General features: G+C 42.3%; 1 protein-coding gene across 1 annotated transcript in view; it reads right to left on the reverse strand.

Moving 5' to 3' along the window:
* The window catches only part of LOC115429898 (transcription factor 4-like), a gene marked incomplete at its 3' end in the record, with an annotated part of 164,943 nt that overhangs the window by 24,390 nt on the left and 122,497 nt on the right, over positions 1-18,056 (reverse strand). Inside the window, exon 7 of the mRNA XM_030149707.1 lies at positions 15,049-15,107. Within this exon, the coding sequence (XP_030005567.1) occupies positions 15,049-15,107 (59 nt within the window). The remainder of the gene's footprint in view (positions 1-15,048; positions 15,108-18,056) is intronic.

Here is an 18,056-nt window from a genome sequence, read left to right on the forward strand (position 1 = left end):
TTGTACACACATATACACTATTGTACACACATACACACTGTTGTACACACATATACACTATTGTACACACATACACACTATTGCACACACATACACACTGTTGTACACACATATACACTATTGTACACACATACACACTGTTGTACACACATATACACTATTGTACACACATATACACTATTGTACACACATACACACTGTTGTACACACATATACACTATTGTACACACATATACACTATTGTACACACATACACACTGTTGTACACACATATACACTATTGTACACACATACACACTATTGCACACACATACACATTGTTGTACACACATATACACTATTGTACACACATATACACTATTGTACACACATATACACTATTGTACACACATACACACTATTGTACACACATACACACTATTGTACACACATACACACTATTGTACACACATACACACTATTGTACACACATACACACTATTGTACACACATACACACTATTGTACACACATACACACTATTGTACACACAAACAGAAAGTGAAACAGTCAGATTTAACTGAACTGTTTAATGAACAAATGTAAATATTCTGAAAGAATGAGGATTTTAAACATGTTCGGCTGATCTGATCCAGACTGGTCAGTGGTCCAGTCCTGGTCAGTGGTCCAGTCCTGGTCAGTGGTTCAGTCCTGGTCAGTGTCCTCTGGTCCAGTTCCTCTGGAGGTCAGTCAGTGGACTTCCTGTTGCAGTTCCTTCAGTTCATAACTCCTCCTGTCCTTTGGTTTGTCCTCACATCATGTGTCTGTGTCCAGTTGTAGTTCACTCATTTGAACTGACAGGAGTCTGTCCTCAGTATGTGTATTCAGACAGTTTCAGTGTTGGCTGAGGATCTGAAGCAGTGGGGGCCGAGGAGGGGTTCACACTAGCGCGGACCGGGTCTGTCCGCTCACTTGCTAGAATGGACCGAGTCTGTGCGTGTGCTTGTTCGGACCGACCCGCAGTCGGACAGACCGGGTCCACGTGGGAGCCCCTAACCCTGAATGTCTGCAGCTCTGTCCTGCAGGTGCCTTCACCATGTTTCCAGAGGCCAAACATTACAAACTGAACACACGCCTGGAGAGCCGCTGCTTCTGCAGGAAATGAACAGTACCGTGAGTTTTCTAGCTACGGTAATCGAACACGGTTATCATAATAATTAGAACCTAAACGGTCATACTAACCGTCGGAAACTTTACCGCAGTTTATCATTATACCGGTAATCATTACATCCCTACTACACATACACACAAAGATGGACACACACACAAATACACACACAGACAGACACATGGACACACAAACAGATGCACACACATGAACATGGACACACACAAACATACACATACACACGCTGACACACACAGACGGATGGACACACACACAATTCACACATACACACAAAGACACACACAGATGGAGACACACATACAAACACAGATACACACTGTGTGTATTAGTGTGTGTCTGTTTGTATTAGTGTGTGTCTATGTGTGTTATTGTGTGTCTGTGTGTGTTGTGTGTTGTAATGTCAGATTTGCAGAAACACACTTGAACAGTGAGCAATCGACTCAAACTTCCTCCACTTTCCTTCACAAATGTTTCACTCAAATGCAGTGATGACACACACACACACACACACACACACACACACACACACACACACACACACACACAAACCAGTTCAAAGTATTTCTCATTAATTAGTGTTCAACAGTTGGTTTGACAAATAAATAGTGATGATTTAAGAACATTTAGAATCAGACAGAACATTACACCTCAGAGGAAGAGGAGGAAGAGGAGGAGGAAGAGGAGGAGGAGGAGGAAGAGGAAGAAGAGGAGGAGGAAGAGGAAGAAGAGGAGGAGGAAGAGGAGGAGGAAGAGGAGGAGGAGGAGGAAGAGGAGGAGGAAGAGGAAGAAGAGGAGGAGGAGGAAGAGGGGGAGGAGGAGGAGGAGGAAGAGGGGGAGGAGGAGGAAGAGGAAGAAGAGGAGGAGGAAGAGGAGGAAGAGGAGGAGGAAGAGGAGGAAGAGGAGGAGGAAGAGGAAGAAGAGGAGGAGGAAGAGGAGGAAGAGGAGGAGGAAGAGGAGGAAGAGGAAGAAGAGGAGGAGGAGTAGACAGACAGAGGTTTCCGTTCTGATGAGAACAGATAAAAGGACAGTAGAAGGAGCTTCCCTGTGGTGCCATCTTGAACCCATCACTCCCATCATGCATCACTCCCATCTGCCTTCACTTTGTAGTTTTTTCAGTCCACACACACAAACAAACTGACGCTGGTGTAAAATGTCTGTTCTCTGACAGACGTTTACACCTGGAACAGTGGACCACACCCAGAACTACAACTACAACACCCACAATGCACCAGTGGACCACACCCAGAACTACAACACCCACAATGCACCAGTGGACCACACCCAGAACTACAACTACAACACCCACAATGCACCAGTGGACCACACCCAGAACTACAACACCCACAATGCACCAGGTCCAGTGATGAGAAGGGTCACTGTGTTTAAAGCAGAGTTCAATAACAGACTGAAACCACACACACACACACACACACACACACACACACACACACCTGTAGGTTCTTTAAATCAGCTGAATCATCATTTATTCTTTGTTTTATTCATTGTCATGTTTATGACCTACTGAGAAGTGAGAGAAGAATTAGAGAATCAGGAGAGAAAATAGGATAAAGTAAAATAAAATAAAGTAAAATACAATAAAATAAAATAAAATAACCAGATCAGGTCAAGGGTCAGTGGTCTAGACCAGGTCTGGGCCGGGGGGTCTGGGGGCGAGGGGGCCAGGTCTGGGCTGGGGGGTCTAGGGGGTGGGGGGCCAGGTCTGGGCCAGGTGTGGCCCAGGTCTGGGCTGGGGGGTCTGGGGGGTCTGGGGGCCAGGGGCCAGGTCTGGGCCGGGGGGTCTGGGGGGTCTGGGGGCCAGGTCTGGGCTGGGGGGTCTGGGTTTTGGACCCGTCCTCACTGCTGTGTTCATTCATTAAAGGTCAGATGTGAAACAGGTCGGAGTCCACTGCTGACCCTGGGGTATGGGGGTTAAAGCGGTTCCGTCTGGTTTCACAGACAGGAAGTGGACGCTCCACATGTCACACAGAAGAATCCGACCGTTACGACTGAAGCCTTTAGCTCCGCCCCCTTCTCCGGTGGTTGACAGCTGGGCCCTGTTGTGTGTCTGCTGACAGATGTTGTGTGTTAGTGTGTTGTTGTGTGTCTGCTGACAGATGTTGTGTTGGTGTGTGATGTTACTGTTTGATGTCACACATCAGAGAGGAGGGGGTTAACGCCACCGCCGCCACCACCACCAGGGGACGGACGCCACCGCTGCCGTTTGACTCTTTACATCAAAACACGGTCAGCGAACTCCAAAAATCAGAGGTTGAATGTATTTGTGTGTGAAATAAGGAGTGAAAGTGAAGGAGGCGGCGTCTCCTGGAGGAGCAGGTGTGGGTTTGTTCAGACCATTATCAACTTCCATTCACACTGGAATTCTGCATGGACTCAGTTATTTTCACATCCATGAGAAACACAGCATTTAGAGGAGACGCCGACGGTGGACGACACCACCAAAGCCACGAAAACACCTGAAAATACAGACGAAAAAACTACAGGATCAGACGGACACCAACACAAAGAACACATGATGAAGGAAACGGAAAAACATCTGCTGTCACAGGTTTCACAATAAAAGCTGAAAAAGAAAACACGAACGACAAAAGGATGAGAAGGTCAAGGCCATTAAAGGAAGCATTATTATTATTATTATTATTATTATTATTATTACTACTACTACTGTTATAATAATCATCATCATCATCATCATTATTCTTCTTCTTATTCTTATTATTGTAGTTCTGTCTATACATGTGTTTTTTTCTTCTTTCTTCAGCCGTCGGGGGCTTGCACTTCCTGCTGCCGCGTGATTGGTCAAGATTCAAGTAATGACGACAGACCCACTCACACAAACACAAGGCGACCAGATTTAGGTCGTAAAACACACACACACACACACACACACACACACACACACACACATACATTCATTAAACTGACAAAAAAACAGATTAACAACTGAATAAAAACAAGAAACAACCGATGAAATGATCAAACTTCAGCTTCAGAGTTAATGAAAAAAAAAACATGTAAAACTAATAGAACCATGAAGTGCTTCGACCAATCAGATCGCAGCATACGTTTCACTTATTAACTAAGAAAAGTCTGTGTGGTGTCTATGAGGAATTTAAAGAATTTAAGATTTCAACAGGATGAAAACAATGTAGAGAAAAAATAAAAGACAAAACCAGATGAAAAGATGAGATTATGTCGATTATGAAGAAACGCCAGATAAAAGAACAAATAAAATAAACAGGATGAGACGAGACATAAGATGAAATGACACATAAAAAATACAAAGACAAGATGAAAACAACAAAAATGACAAAAAAATGATATTAAACACAAAAAAATACTACATAAAAGATAATGAAAAGAATAAATTGATTAAAAAAACATGTAAATAGATGAAAACAACATTAAAGGAAAGAGAAATAATGTATTTGAAGAAAAACAATAAGAAAAAACAAAAAGATGCAAAAACAATGAAAAGGTGTAAAATATGAAAAACAAGGAAAAAAATCGATTTAAAGGAATTAAAAGGAAAATGTAAAAAACATGTTTTTTGCGTCTGTTAATGACAGGATTATATGTGTGATATGAAGCTCTAATTGACTGAACATCATTATCAGGCTTTAATTAATGACTTCATTCATTTTTTCAAATGTACGTTTGATGTGTTAAATATCAGATTTACAAACGTTTACTGGAATTCAAGCACTTGCATATTTTCAGGGTCACATGATGTGGAGTCTGCCGTGAAGGGATTAAATGTATCAGGATTTCTGAGGTCAAAGGGTCAACTCTGCTCAGTAATACATGTGTGTGTGTTCATGTGTGTGTTTTGTGTGTTGATGTGTGTGTTCGTGTGTGGTTGTGTGTTTGTGTGTGGTTGTGTGTTCTGTGTGTGTTCATGTGTGTTTTTGTGTTCCTGTGTGTTTGTGGTTCATATTTACAGTGTTTGTTTATGTGTTTGTTCTTTACGTCTGAATTCATTGGACTTCAAAACAAACGACTAAAGGCTGTTTTCATGTCTGTTACCTCAGCTATAGGTGCTAATGCTAATGCTAACGTTAACACTAATGCTAACAATAATGCTAACTTTAACTCTAACACTAATGTTAATACTAATGCTAACACTAACACTAATGTTAACTCTAACTCTAACACTAATGTTAATACTAATGCTAACATTAACACTAATGTTAACTCTAACTCTTACACTAATGTTAATACTAATGCTAACACTAATGTTAACTTTAACTCTAACACTAATGTTAATACTAATGCTAACACTAACACTAATGTTAACTCTAACACTAATGTTAACTTTAACTCTAACACTAATGTTAATACTAATGCTAACACTAACACTAATGTTAACTCTAACTCTTACACTAATGTTAATACTAATGCTAACACTAACACTAATGTTAACTTTAACTCTAACACTAATGTTAATACTAATGCTAACACTAACACTAATGTTAACTCTAACTCTTACACTAACGTTAATACTAATGCTAACACCAACGCTAATGTTAACTCTAACTCTTACACTAACATTAATGCTAATGCTAACACTAACACTGATGGTAAATGAGATAAGACCACCATAGCCTCAGTGTGAGTCTGTGTTTGTGTGTCTGTGTGTGTGTTTGTGTGTCTGTGTGTGTGTGTGTTTGTGTGTCTGTTGTGGTTTTGATTGCAACAAATGATGTAAAAAAGGGTGAAAACACCGACAGACTGACCTAAGGGGGAAACTGTAAAGGCTGTAAAACACAGAAGAGCGTGTGTTTGTGTTTGTGTTTGTGTGTGTGATGATGATGATGAGGAGGAGGAGGAAGAGGATGAGTGTTTTCTGCTTAAACAGACAGACTCTATCAGACAGAGTCGAATGCAGAGGAACTGCTGACTGTTGGTTCAGCTGATCCGACCCAGGACAGCGTTTGGGTCCAGGTTCTGGGGGTTCAGCTGAGCCGACCCAGGACAGCATTTGGGTCCAGGTTCTGGGGGTTCAGCTGATCTGACCCAGGACAGCGTTTGGGTCCAGGTTCTGGGGGTTCAGCTGATCTGACCCAGGACAGCGTTTGGGTCCAGGTTCTGGGGGTTCAGCTGAGCCGACCCAGGACAGCGTTTGGGTCCAGGTTCTGGGGGTTCAGCTGATCAGACCCAGGACAGCGTTTGGGTCCAGGTTCTGGGGGTTCAGCTGATCAGACCCAGGACAGCGTTTGGGTCCAGGTTCTGGGGGTTCAGCTGAGCCGACCCAGGACAGCGTTTGGGTCCAGGTTCTGGGGGTTCAGCTGATCAGACCCAGGACAGCGTTTGGGTCCAGGTTCTGGGGGTTCAGCTGATCAGACCCAGGACAGCGTTTGGGTCCAGGTTCTGGGGGTTCAGCTGATCCGACCCAGGACAGCATTTGGGTCCAGGTTGTGGGGGTTCAGCTGATCAGACCCAGGACAGCGTTTGGGTCCAGGTTCTGGGGGTTCAGCTGATCAGACCCAGGACAGCATTTGGGTCCAGGTTCTGGGGGTTCAGCTGATCAGACCCAGGACAGCGTTTGGGTCCAGGTTCTGGGGGTTCAGCTGATCAGACCCAGGACAGCGTTTGGGTCCAGGTTCTGGGGGTTCAGCTGATCCCAGTAAAACCTCCTTCAGGGTTTGATGTTTTTACACTGAAACACACTTCAGACAAACACGACATTGTGATGCAGAGAACCAACACCAGGGACCGAGTACAAGGACCATGTGTGGTTCTCACATGAAGGTCCAGGTAGAACCACAGACCACCGAGCCCTTACAGACACAGGGAAAGGTCAAAGGTCATGTCATGTTGTGGATTTGGTCCTCAGGTTCATCTCTTCAGTCTGTAGTGAGCTGGGCTTCAGTGAAGCTCTGCTGGATGGAAATGAGTGGTGGGGGGTTGGGAACCATGGCCCCCTGCCAAAGTACCAGCCCAGCCCCCACCAACCAGCCCCGTCCTCCAAAACACCCCCAAACCCAACAAAAACCAGTCCCAAAAACCACCTGAATCACCCACATTTACCTTCCACCTCCACCTGAATAAACTGGAAAAGGCTCCAAAAACCAGTTCCACCAATAATCAGAAAAACACTGAACCATCGTCTCCAACAGACGAAGAAAAACTTCAACAGACACAAATATCAGCAACCAACGGCAGCGTTATATATACATTATATATATGTATAATAGTAAAAAAAAAAAAATTCTGATCCAGAACCAGGACATGTTCTACTGTTCTGTAAATGTTCCGCCTTCCTTGGGTTCCACCTGTAGATTCCTGGTTCTGGTTCGGTTTTATTCTGATTCGGTCCATCCTGGTTCTAATCCACCGTCTTCATGGTGGTTGTGCCACTGCCGGCTGCTGTCGTTCTTTTTTTTTCTGGGTCCTTTCAGTCCAGGACAGAACCCACCGTACCAGCCTCAGATGAAACTGCAGGAGTTTGGACCAAAGCCCAGATTCAACATTTACCGTCCATTTCCATCAGGAGTCATCCAGGAGGCAAACGCCAACAGAACCACAGACCCACAGAACCACAGAACCGCAGACCCACAGAACCGCAGACCCACAGAACCACAGACCCACAGACCCACAGACCCACAGACCCACAGAACCACAGACCCACAGAACCACAGACCCACAGACCCACAGACCCACAGAACCGCAGACCCACAGAACCACAGACCCACAGACCCACAGAACCACAGACCCACAGACCCACAGAACCACAGACCCACAGAACCACAGACCCACAGAACCACAGACCCACAGACCCACAGAACCACAGACCCACAGACCCACAGACCCACAGAACCACAGACCCACAGAACCACAGAACCACAGAACCACAGACCCACAGAACCACAGAACCACAGACCCACAGCCAGACAGGCCAAAGTCTGGACTGAACCAATGAGTATATTTGTGTGTTTTCTGTGTTTCTGTTTGTATTTTAGTGTGTTTGTGTGTTTTTTATGTATTTTTGAGTGTTTTTGTGTATATTTGTGTGTATTTTGTGTGTATTTTTGTGAATTTTAGTGTATTTTTGTGTTTGTGTGTATTTTTGTGTATTTTAGTGTGTTTTGTGTGTATTTGTGTGTATTTTGTGCGTCTGATGGTGTCTCTCAGGGCTAAAATCTGTCCTCGTGCCCAAACCAACAGATCAAAACCTCAAAAGGTGGAATCTTTAAATCTGAAAAGTACGAGTCCTTCAAACGCCTCGTTGTCGTTTCTACATTCACAAAGCTCCGCAGTAACAGTTGTCCAGTTGCCCCCGGCAACCAGATTTGGACCAATGTCAATCATTTTCCCTTGTCACATAAAATCTGCTCTTCACATCCTGTCTGTTCATCAGTGGGTTTAGAAAATAAACTCATACGACCGACAACGTCTGATTATTACCAACAAGAAGAAGATCAATAATCAATAGAATGATATTGTTATTATTATTATTAGTAGTAGTAGTAGTAGCAGTAGTAGTAGTAGTACTATTAGTATTATTGTCCATAAGATGAATAATCAATAGAATGATATTATTATTATTATTATTATTATTATAATAATAATAATAATAATAATAATAATATCAACATGTAGTCAATCAATAGTCTCTGAATGATGTTATTTTCTGTAAATGTTTCTGAATAAATTAATAAATCCAACTGTAAATGTCAATTTTTTTACATTCTGTTTTGTTGTGAATATTTTAATACTGTTTTTGGTTGTTTGTTTGGTTTTTTTTTTTCAGATTTTTTGTATCATCGTCTAATTAGTTGTAATGTAGAGTTTACATTTTTCTCTTCATTTATGTGTATTAATATGGATCCAAATGACACCAAAGAACCAAAAAGAACAAGAAGAACATGGACACACAATGATCTAGAACAACTACAATGGATCAACATGGAAAAGAGAGGAAAGGATATTTACATGAACTCAGAAAGTTTCATTAACATTTACAGTTGGTTTTATAATAAATATGATAAAAATTCAAGTCTGTTATATATATATATATATATATATATATATATATATATATACTTTTTTTTTTTTTTTTTTTTACATATAATAAGGATAAATAATGGACAGATATTAAAAGTTCAGTTCTTCCAGAAAAAAAGGTGCAAAAGAATTGACAAAAAGACATTTTCTGACTCTTTTTTTTTTTTTTTTTTCAGAACTACATAAATAAAATCCAGCCCTGTTTGTTTGTTTGTTTGTTTGTTTGTTTTAGACAGGGACAACGCACAATAGAGATTAACCTTAAACAGGACAGATGTTCCAGGTTCTAGCACTAGTGCTCATTTCCACCTGTAGTCCCTGTTCAGGCTGATGTTATCATTAAAAAAAACAGACATTAATAAAAACTAAAACATTAAAAAAACAGTAAAAAAAACAAGTGTTCAGAGAACGCAAACCTCCTCCTTCACCCTGAACGGTGTGCATGTGAGGATCGACTCTTTCTGTTTAAATTCAACAGTTTCCAGGTTGTTCCATACACAGAAACAGTTGAAGCTTGGTCCCAGTCATGTGTCTGTCCAATTAGATTCAAATCACATCAGTATTTGTTGAGTTCTAATTTTAAATGTGTGGGAAATGGGATTTTTAATGTTCAATGTAAATGTCCACAGAGTCCACATTCCACAGTGGATGTGGACAATTTAGTTCCAGATACAAGATATTGTTCTAAGCTACAGGTGGATCCAACTGGAGGAGAATCGGAGTCATTTTGAATTTTTGATGAATTTTGGAAAATGTCTCAATGATGACAGATGGAAAACTGTAGATGTTGTGACCTTGCTGTGACCTTGAACTTTGTCCTACTGGGACCAAAATGGACTGGGCTGGTCCCAGGGCCTAGGCCTATCTGTGGGGAAGATCTGGGAAAGATGGGGGGAATTAGGGATGTAAACAATTAATCGACTAATGATTAATTGTCGATAAGAATTTGCTCGATTAAATTATTAATTGTCGGTTAATTGCCCTTGTCCTCCTGTCCACACCTGTCTGAAGGCTGATGGTTTGTCTGCGCTGGAATAGCTGGTCATTGAACCGGATCATGGCGTTGATGAGTTCGAATGTCTGTATGGACACGGTGGAGCCAAACACAAACCGACCGTCTGTTTGTGGGAGCGGTGCACCCCCGAATAAACACACACACAAATGCAGGGTCAGTATCAGAGCGTTTTCCTGGAGGTTAGACTGGTCCACAGTCAGTGAGACAGAAGTTGAACACATCCTCCAGGCTCCTGGTTCGGGACACAGATATGTAATGCATTTGCGAAGCTTCAGGAGGAAAAGATAAATGAGCGAAAAGTTTCACTTTCACTTCTGCGAGGGCACGGACTGCACCGCCCTGTACCCCCACAGTATTAGAAGGAGGACGGAAAGGGAAACACGCACACAGTTACCAACCAACATGAACACACCCCCCGGCCGTACTGCGCATGTATGAGTACCTGCCACTGGCTGGCAAAACGCACATGCCTGCACCCCCCCATTCCACACTGCCACATCAACAGATGAATTCCACAGGAAACACTGACTGTATCCAATGGTTCAATAAATTAATTATATGAACATGACTTTTTTTTTTATGAAGTGTATAAACAATATTTAGCTTTTATTCTTACAGACTGTATTGAAAAAGAAATTCAGTTTCTCAGGAAAATCAATTAATCGTTAATCGATAAGGGCAACCAACTAACGATTAATGAATTAATCGATAATTTGCATCCCTAGTTGGAATAGGTTTCCCGTAAAGTTGCTAACAAACAAACAAACAAACAAACACACAAAGCAAAGTGATCACAATACCTCCTGGAGGAGGTAAAAAAAAGCATATTTAACTAAACTAATATTTAATTAAACTCCATTTGTGTAAAACATTCCTTCCCTCTTGTGTCCCACTGCAGTCTGTCACACACACTCCAAACATGTTTACATTATATTATAGTTATGGTGGGGGTCCTTCTGAACTTTCCCTTTTCTTTGTATTAATGCAGTCGTTTCCTGCTCATTCTTTCAGTCTGACACCGTTCATCCCACTGAATCCTCGTCGTCTTTTGCATCTTTTCATCAAACCTTCTTAAATCTGGAGGCTGATTCTCAATCGCAGTGAAATTGGCGTCTTTGATCGTCTTTAATTAAAGTAAAAGCACACATCAGACGGCGTGGACGGCTCCGACAGCCTGCGCTCGTATAGAACGTATGGGATTCCTTGGTTTGCGAACGGTCAGATTTACACATCAGTCTAACACACATCTGCATTTTCACTTAATTACAGACGAACGGCGTCTTCTGCGAGAAAATCCAAACAGCGACGTCCCACCAACACCTGGTTAATTTAATAACCCCCGAGTAAAGACAGAAACACGCCTTAAAGCTACAATTCACACCATTATCTGTTTGAGGAAGTTGGGAATAGGTGAAGAAGTGGAGTTTGTTCTGCGGGAAAGCAAACATTAAAGCGACTAAACAGATGTTGTTTAAGTCCATGAGTGACAAGTGAAGACGACGCAGTTTAGTGAAAAAGTTTACATCGGATTAAAACTGGAACAAAAAAAAACTGGAACGAAACCGACGGTGGAGGACGATAAAACGGACACAAGGTGCGATATGGAAAGAGTTGAAGAGTAAAGGCACGAGAATGACAGAAAGTTTAGAAAGTTCACAAAAGTACAAACATGGATTCAGTCTGGAACGGAAACAGCGGAATTATGGGATGTATGTCTGAGAAGAAGACAGGAAAAGAAAAAGAAAAGATGACAGAGAAAAGAAAAGATGAAAAAAGAAAAAGAAGAAAAGGAAAAATGAGAAAGAAAGATGAAAGAATAAAGATGAACAAAAAAGGAAACAATGAAAAAAATGAGAAAGAAAAGAATGATGAAAGAATAAAGAAAAACACGAAAAAAGAAAAATGAGAAAAAGAAAAAAGAAAGATAAAAAAGAAGAAAGAAAAAGACGGAAAGGAAGAAAAATGAGAAAGAAAAAAGAAAGATGAAAGAATAAAGAAAGATGAAAAAGAAGAAAAAGAAAAGAGAAAAAAATGACAGACAAAAGAAAGATGAAAGAATAAAGACGAAGAAAAAGGACAAAAAAAGAAAAACAAAAAATGAGAGAAAAAAGATGAAAGAATAAAGAAAAGAAGGATGAAAAAAGAAGAAAGAAAAAGAAAGGGAAGATAAAAATGACAGACCAAAGGAAGATGAAAGAATAAAGATGAAGAACAAAGAAAAAGAAAACAATGAAAAAGAAAAAACGAGAAAGAAAAAACGAGAAAGAAAAAAGAAAGATGAAAGGATAAAGGTGAAAGGTGAAAAAACAAAAGGGAAGAAAAATAAGAAAGAGATGAAAGAATAAAGACGAAGAAAAAAGAAAATGCAAAAGAAAAAATGAGGAAGAAAAAAGAAAGATGAAAGAATAAAGAAAACGATGATAAGATGAATAAAAGAAAAAGAAAATGAAAAAGAAAAAATGACAAAATAAAAGAAAAAGTCAAAGACAAAGCAAATGAAAAAAGACAAAGAAAAAAGAAAAAGATAAAAGGAAAAGAAAAAAAAAGACAGACTAAAGAAAGATAAAAGAAAAAATATAAATAAAAAAGAAAAAGAAAACAAGGAAAAAGAAACAAAAAAGAAGAAAAAATTACAAATTAAAAAGAAAATGATAAAAGAAAAAAAATAAAAGAGACGAAGAAAAAAGAAACAGAACACCTGTTTTCATCCTTTAACTATAATTAAATGTAAAAATACAGAATGAATAAAAAAAGACAAAGACACGATCACATGAACGAACCATCGATGATTTCTGCGTCAGAAACAGACGTAGAACTAGAACACATAGAAACGGCCGCGTCAATACAACAGACTGAACTGGACAGACGATGGGTTCAAGTCTGTGGGAAAAACCAGCACCGGAACCACCCACAGACGAAACAGGTAAGAAAGACCTGGACCAGTTAGAACCCATGGAACCAGAACCACAGAACCGACCCATGGAACCAGAACCACAGAACTGGCCCAGAGGAGAACCCATGGAACCAGAACCACAGAACCGACCCATGGAACCAGAACCACAGAACCGACCCAGAGGAGAACCCATGGAACCAGAACCACAGAACCGACCCATGGAACCAGAACCACAGAACCGACCCAGAGGAGAACCCATGGAACCAGAACCACAGAACCGACCCAGAGGAGAACCCATGGAACAAGAACCACAGAACCAACCCAAAGGAGAACCCATGGAAAAAGAACCACAGAACTGGCCCAGAAGAGAACCCATGGAAAAAGAACCACAGAACTGGCCCAGAAGAGAACCCATGGAACCAGAACCACAGAACCGGCCCAGAAGAGAACCCATGGAACCAGAACCACAGAACCGGCCCAGAGGAGAACCCATGGAACCAGAACCACAGAACCGGCCCAGAGGAGAACCCATGGAACCAGAACCACAGAACCGACCCAGAGGAGAACCCATGGAAAAAGAACCACAGAACCGGCCCAGAAGAGAACCCATGGAACCAGAACCACAGAACCGGCCCAGAAGAGAACCCATGGAACCAGAACCACAGAACCGGCCCAGAGGAGAACCCATGGAACCAGAACCACAGAACCGGCCCAGAGGAGAACCCATGGAACCAGAACCACAGAACCGACCCATGGAACCAGAACCACAGAACCGACCCAGAGGAGAACCCATGGAACCAGAACCACAGAACCGACCCATGGAACCAGAACCACAGAACCGACCCAGAGGAGAACCCATGGAACCAGAACCACAGAACCGACCCATGGAACCAGAACAACAGAACTGGCCCTGAGGAGAACCCATGGAACCAGAACCACAGAACCGACCCATGGAACCAGAACCACAGAACCGACCCAGAGGAGAACCCATGGAACCAGAACCACAGAACCGACCCATGGAACCAGAACCACAGAACCGACCCAGAGGAGAACCCATGGAACCAGAACCACAGAACCGACCCAGAGGAGAACCCATGGAACAAGAACCACAGAACTGACCCAGAGGAGAACCCATGGAACCAGAACCACAGAACCGACCCAGAGGAGAACCCATGGAACCAGAACCACAGAACTGGTCCAGAGGAGAACCCATGGAACCAGAACCACAGAACCGACCCAGAGGAGAACCCATGGAACCAGAACCACAGAACCGACCCATGGAACCAGAACCACAGAACCGACCCAGAGGAGAACCCATGGAACCAGAACCACAGAACCGACCCAGAGGAGAACCCATGGAACAAGAACCACAGAACTGGCCCAGAAGAGAACCCATGGAACCAGAACCACAGAACCGACCCAGAGGAGAACCCATGGAACCAGAACCACAGAACCGACCCAGAGGAGAACCCATGGAACCAGAACCACAGAACTGGTCCAGAGGAGAACCCATGGAACCAGAACCACAGAACCGACCCAGAGGAGAACCCATGGAACCAGAACCACAGAACCGACCCAGAGGAGAACCCATGGAACCAGAACCACAGAACTGGTCCAGAGGAGAACCCATGGAACCAGAACCACAGAACCGACCCAGAGGAGAACCCATGGAACAAGAACCACAGAACCAACCCAAAGGAGAACCCATGGAAAAAGAACCACAGAACTGGCCCAGAAGAGAACCCATGGAAAAAGAACCACAGAACTGGCCCAGAAGAGAACCCATGGAACCAGAACCACAGAACTGGCCCAGAAGAGAACCCATGGAACCAGAACCACAGAACCAGCCCAGAGGAGAACCCATGGAACCAGAACCACAGAACCGACCCAGAGGAGAAACGCTGAGTTCACTGACCGTCAGTAAAAGTCAGAACAGGGGGACACTGACCTGGTGACAGTGGGGGTTGGACTCTCTGCCGTAGTAGGAAGGACGCTCCGATTTACCTCCTGGAAAAAGAAGAAGAAGGAGATTCATCCGTTAACAGACGTACACAGGACTGATTATACACACATGTGATTCATTCAGTCATAATGACATAAGGACCCAGCGGTCAGTGAAGTACTCACTCATTCATATTCACTCATTCAATACGAAGCTAACAATGAGTGAAAGTGAAAGCAGAAGAGTTCCAACACCAGTTCAGTCCTCACCCATTCACAAGAATCTACCAACAAGGGTCTGCACTCACTCACTCATCCATCCAACCACTTACTCATCCATTTGTTCATTCATTCATTAATTCATCCATTCAGTCACTCATCCATCCATCCATTCATCAACTCATTCATTCACCCATCCATCCATTTACTCGTCTGTTCGTTCACTCACTCGTTCATTCAGAGTCCCAAGACTCATTCCTTTTGGTAAATACAAATAATACACACAGATTAAACAGAACACCACAGTGAAGATACACACACACAAACTGAAACTAATGATACATGACTGATGTTTGATTAACGAGTGACTGATGTTTGATTAACGAGTGACTGATGTTTGATTGACAAGTGACTGATGCCTCAGGTTGGAAAACGTTTAACTGACTCATTCATTCATTTGACATGTCCACTGTAATTGTGGATGTTGAACCTATAAGTTTGTTTGTTCATTCATTCGTTTGTTTGTTCATTCATTCATTTGTTTGTTTGTTCATTTGTTCATTCGTTTGTTTGGTCATTCATTTATTCATTTGTTTGTTTGTTTGTTCATTCATTCGTTTGTTTGTTCATTCATTCGTTTGTTCATTTGTTTGTTTGTTCATTCATTCATTTGTTTGTTCATTTGTTTGTTTGTTCATTCGTTTGTTTGGTCATTCATTCATTCATTTGTTCATTTGTTTGTTCGTTTGTTCACTCATTCGTTTGTTTGTTCATTCATTCACTCATTCGTTTGTTTGTTCATTCGTTTGGTCGTTGATCGGAGCGTTCCCGTCGACAGGCTGTGAACGGTGCTTTGAGTGAAAAACAAAACAGAACCCACAAGATGAAAAAAGACAAAAAAACCACAAAACATTCTAGAGGATCTGAAAAGTCCGACCCCCCAGTACGAACTGTTTTCAGGAAAAGTTTGGGTTTGACGGAACTTTTTTATTTTATTACATTTTTTTCAGGTAATTTCAGTAGAAACTTTCTTTTTTTTCTCTAAATCCTGGTCAGTGATGAAAGTTGTTCAGTTTCTCCACATCATGACCTTTGACCTCAGGCTGTGTACAGAGTCTGAAGCTCAGCTGGTGAAATGCACCATGGGAGTTGTAGTGTGGCCCAGGTGTGCGCGGGTCACCGATGAAACGCTCTGTGGTCGTCACGGCGACTGTCAACCTGCGGTGTTCGTTCCCCTCAGTTTAAAACATCAGAGCGCCGTCTCTTCACGTCCGACCAATGACGGATCGGAACGCAGCGTCTGGCAGGTACGACCCTCTGAGCGCGCTCAGATAAAGCCGCCTGATGATGAGTTCTCTCCACAAAGCTAATTTGCTCTCCAGCTCGTGAACAGGCTTCCCCGCCGGCGCCGCGGGACCGCTTCCATCCTATTTTTACTCTGGTTTTGGATGAAACCTTAAATCTTCAGCCAGTCTAAATATCAAACCGCCGTCAGTGTGTAATTACACTGTGCGCTCGCCGCAGATGAAACGGAGGCGCGGCGTACGCGGTGAAGGGCTCGAATCAGGCGTGTATAGACGCCGCTGAATGCACGCCAACGCGGCCGTCGATGCAGAAGAGGTTGATAATTACAGGCGTGTGCGACGGGAGCGCGGTCGCCGGCCTCGGCTTTCGGCGACGCCAGCTGGACCGGGATTGGCTCGAAACGCAAACACCCCCGCACGAGCGGCACAGATGTACGCACACGCCGACATGTGACCCACGCACACGCACGCTGACACGTGACCGACGCACACACTGACATGTGACCGACGGACGCACACGTACAAGTACTAGTACATGCCAGTGCTATGACTAAATACTGACCACAAACACACACACACACACACACACATACACACACACACACACACACACACACATACACACACACACACACACACACAAAGGTTTCACGCAACAAATTACATCAATCTGCACATTTACATCATTTAAAGTTAATATTTCAGGTTAATATTTGACTCTTTTGTTTTTATTGTGTATTTTCTCTTATTTTCATCCTTTGAGCCTCATGTTCAACTTTCATCGTCTGTGTCCTACTTTCATTTTATTATTATTTAAACACATTTAAACTGCTTTCCGTCTAATTCTTATTGTCTTCCATTTTATTATTTGAACATATGATTATATTGATTCCACTGTGTGTTTACAGAATCAAAAAAAACAAAGAAAAAACAAAGAAAGAAACAAAAAGCCGTAACATTTAAGACTGAAACAGGAAATATTAAAGAGAATCCTTAGTTTAAATTACTGGGTGGATAAATAAATAAATAAATGTATGTATATTTTTTAGTTATTATTTTACTCTATAGGTCAATAAATACATAATAATATTAGGTTTTTCATTGAGCTTCACAGTTCCTTATACATGTGTCTTTAAGGGTTAAAGGTGAACACAAACAGAACCACGACCATAAGATGGACGTGTGTTCCTGTTCTATGTTCATATATCTGTGTTTCCTCTCATGTGTCATTCTCTCAGATCAGTGTCGAATATCTCATCAGGTTCATAACTCGTTTATAACTCATGTATTCATGGTTAATAACTCATGTATTCATGGTTAATAACTCATGTATTCATGGTTAATAACTCATGTATTCATGGTTAATAACTCATGTATTCGTTCATAACTCATGTGTTCGTGCAGCTCCAGCTCCGCCTCTGGTTCCTGCTGCTGCTTTTTCTGACATTCACACTGAGGATAATAGACGTAAAAACCACACACACCAGCCACA

Source organism: Sphaeramia orbicularis, chromosome 12, assembly GCF_902148855.1.
Source record: "Sphaeramia orbicularis chromosome 12, fSphaOr1.1, whole genome shotgun sequence".
Lineage (NCBI taxonomy): Eukaryota > Metazoa > Chordata > Actinopteri > Kurtiformes > Apogonidae > Sphaeramia > Sphaeramia orbicularis.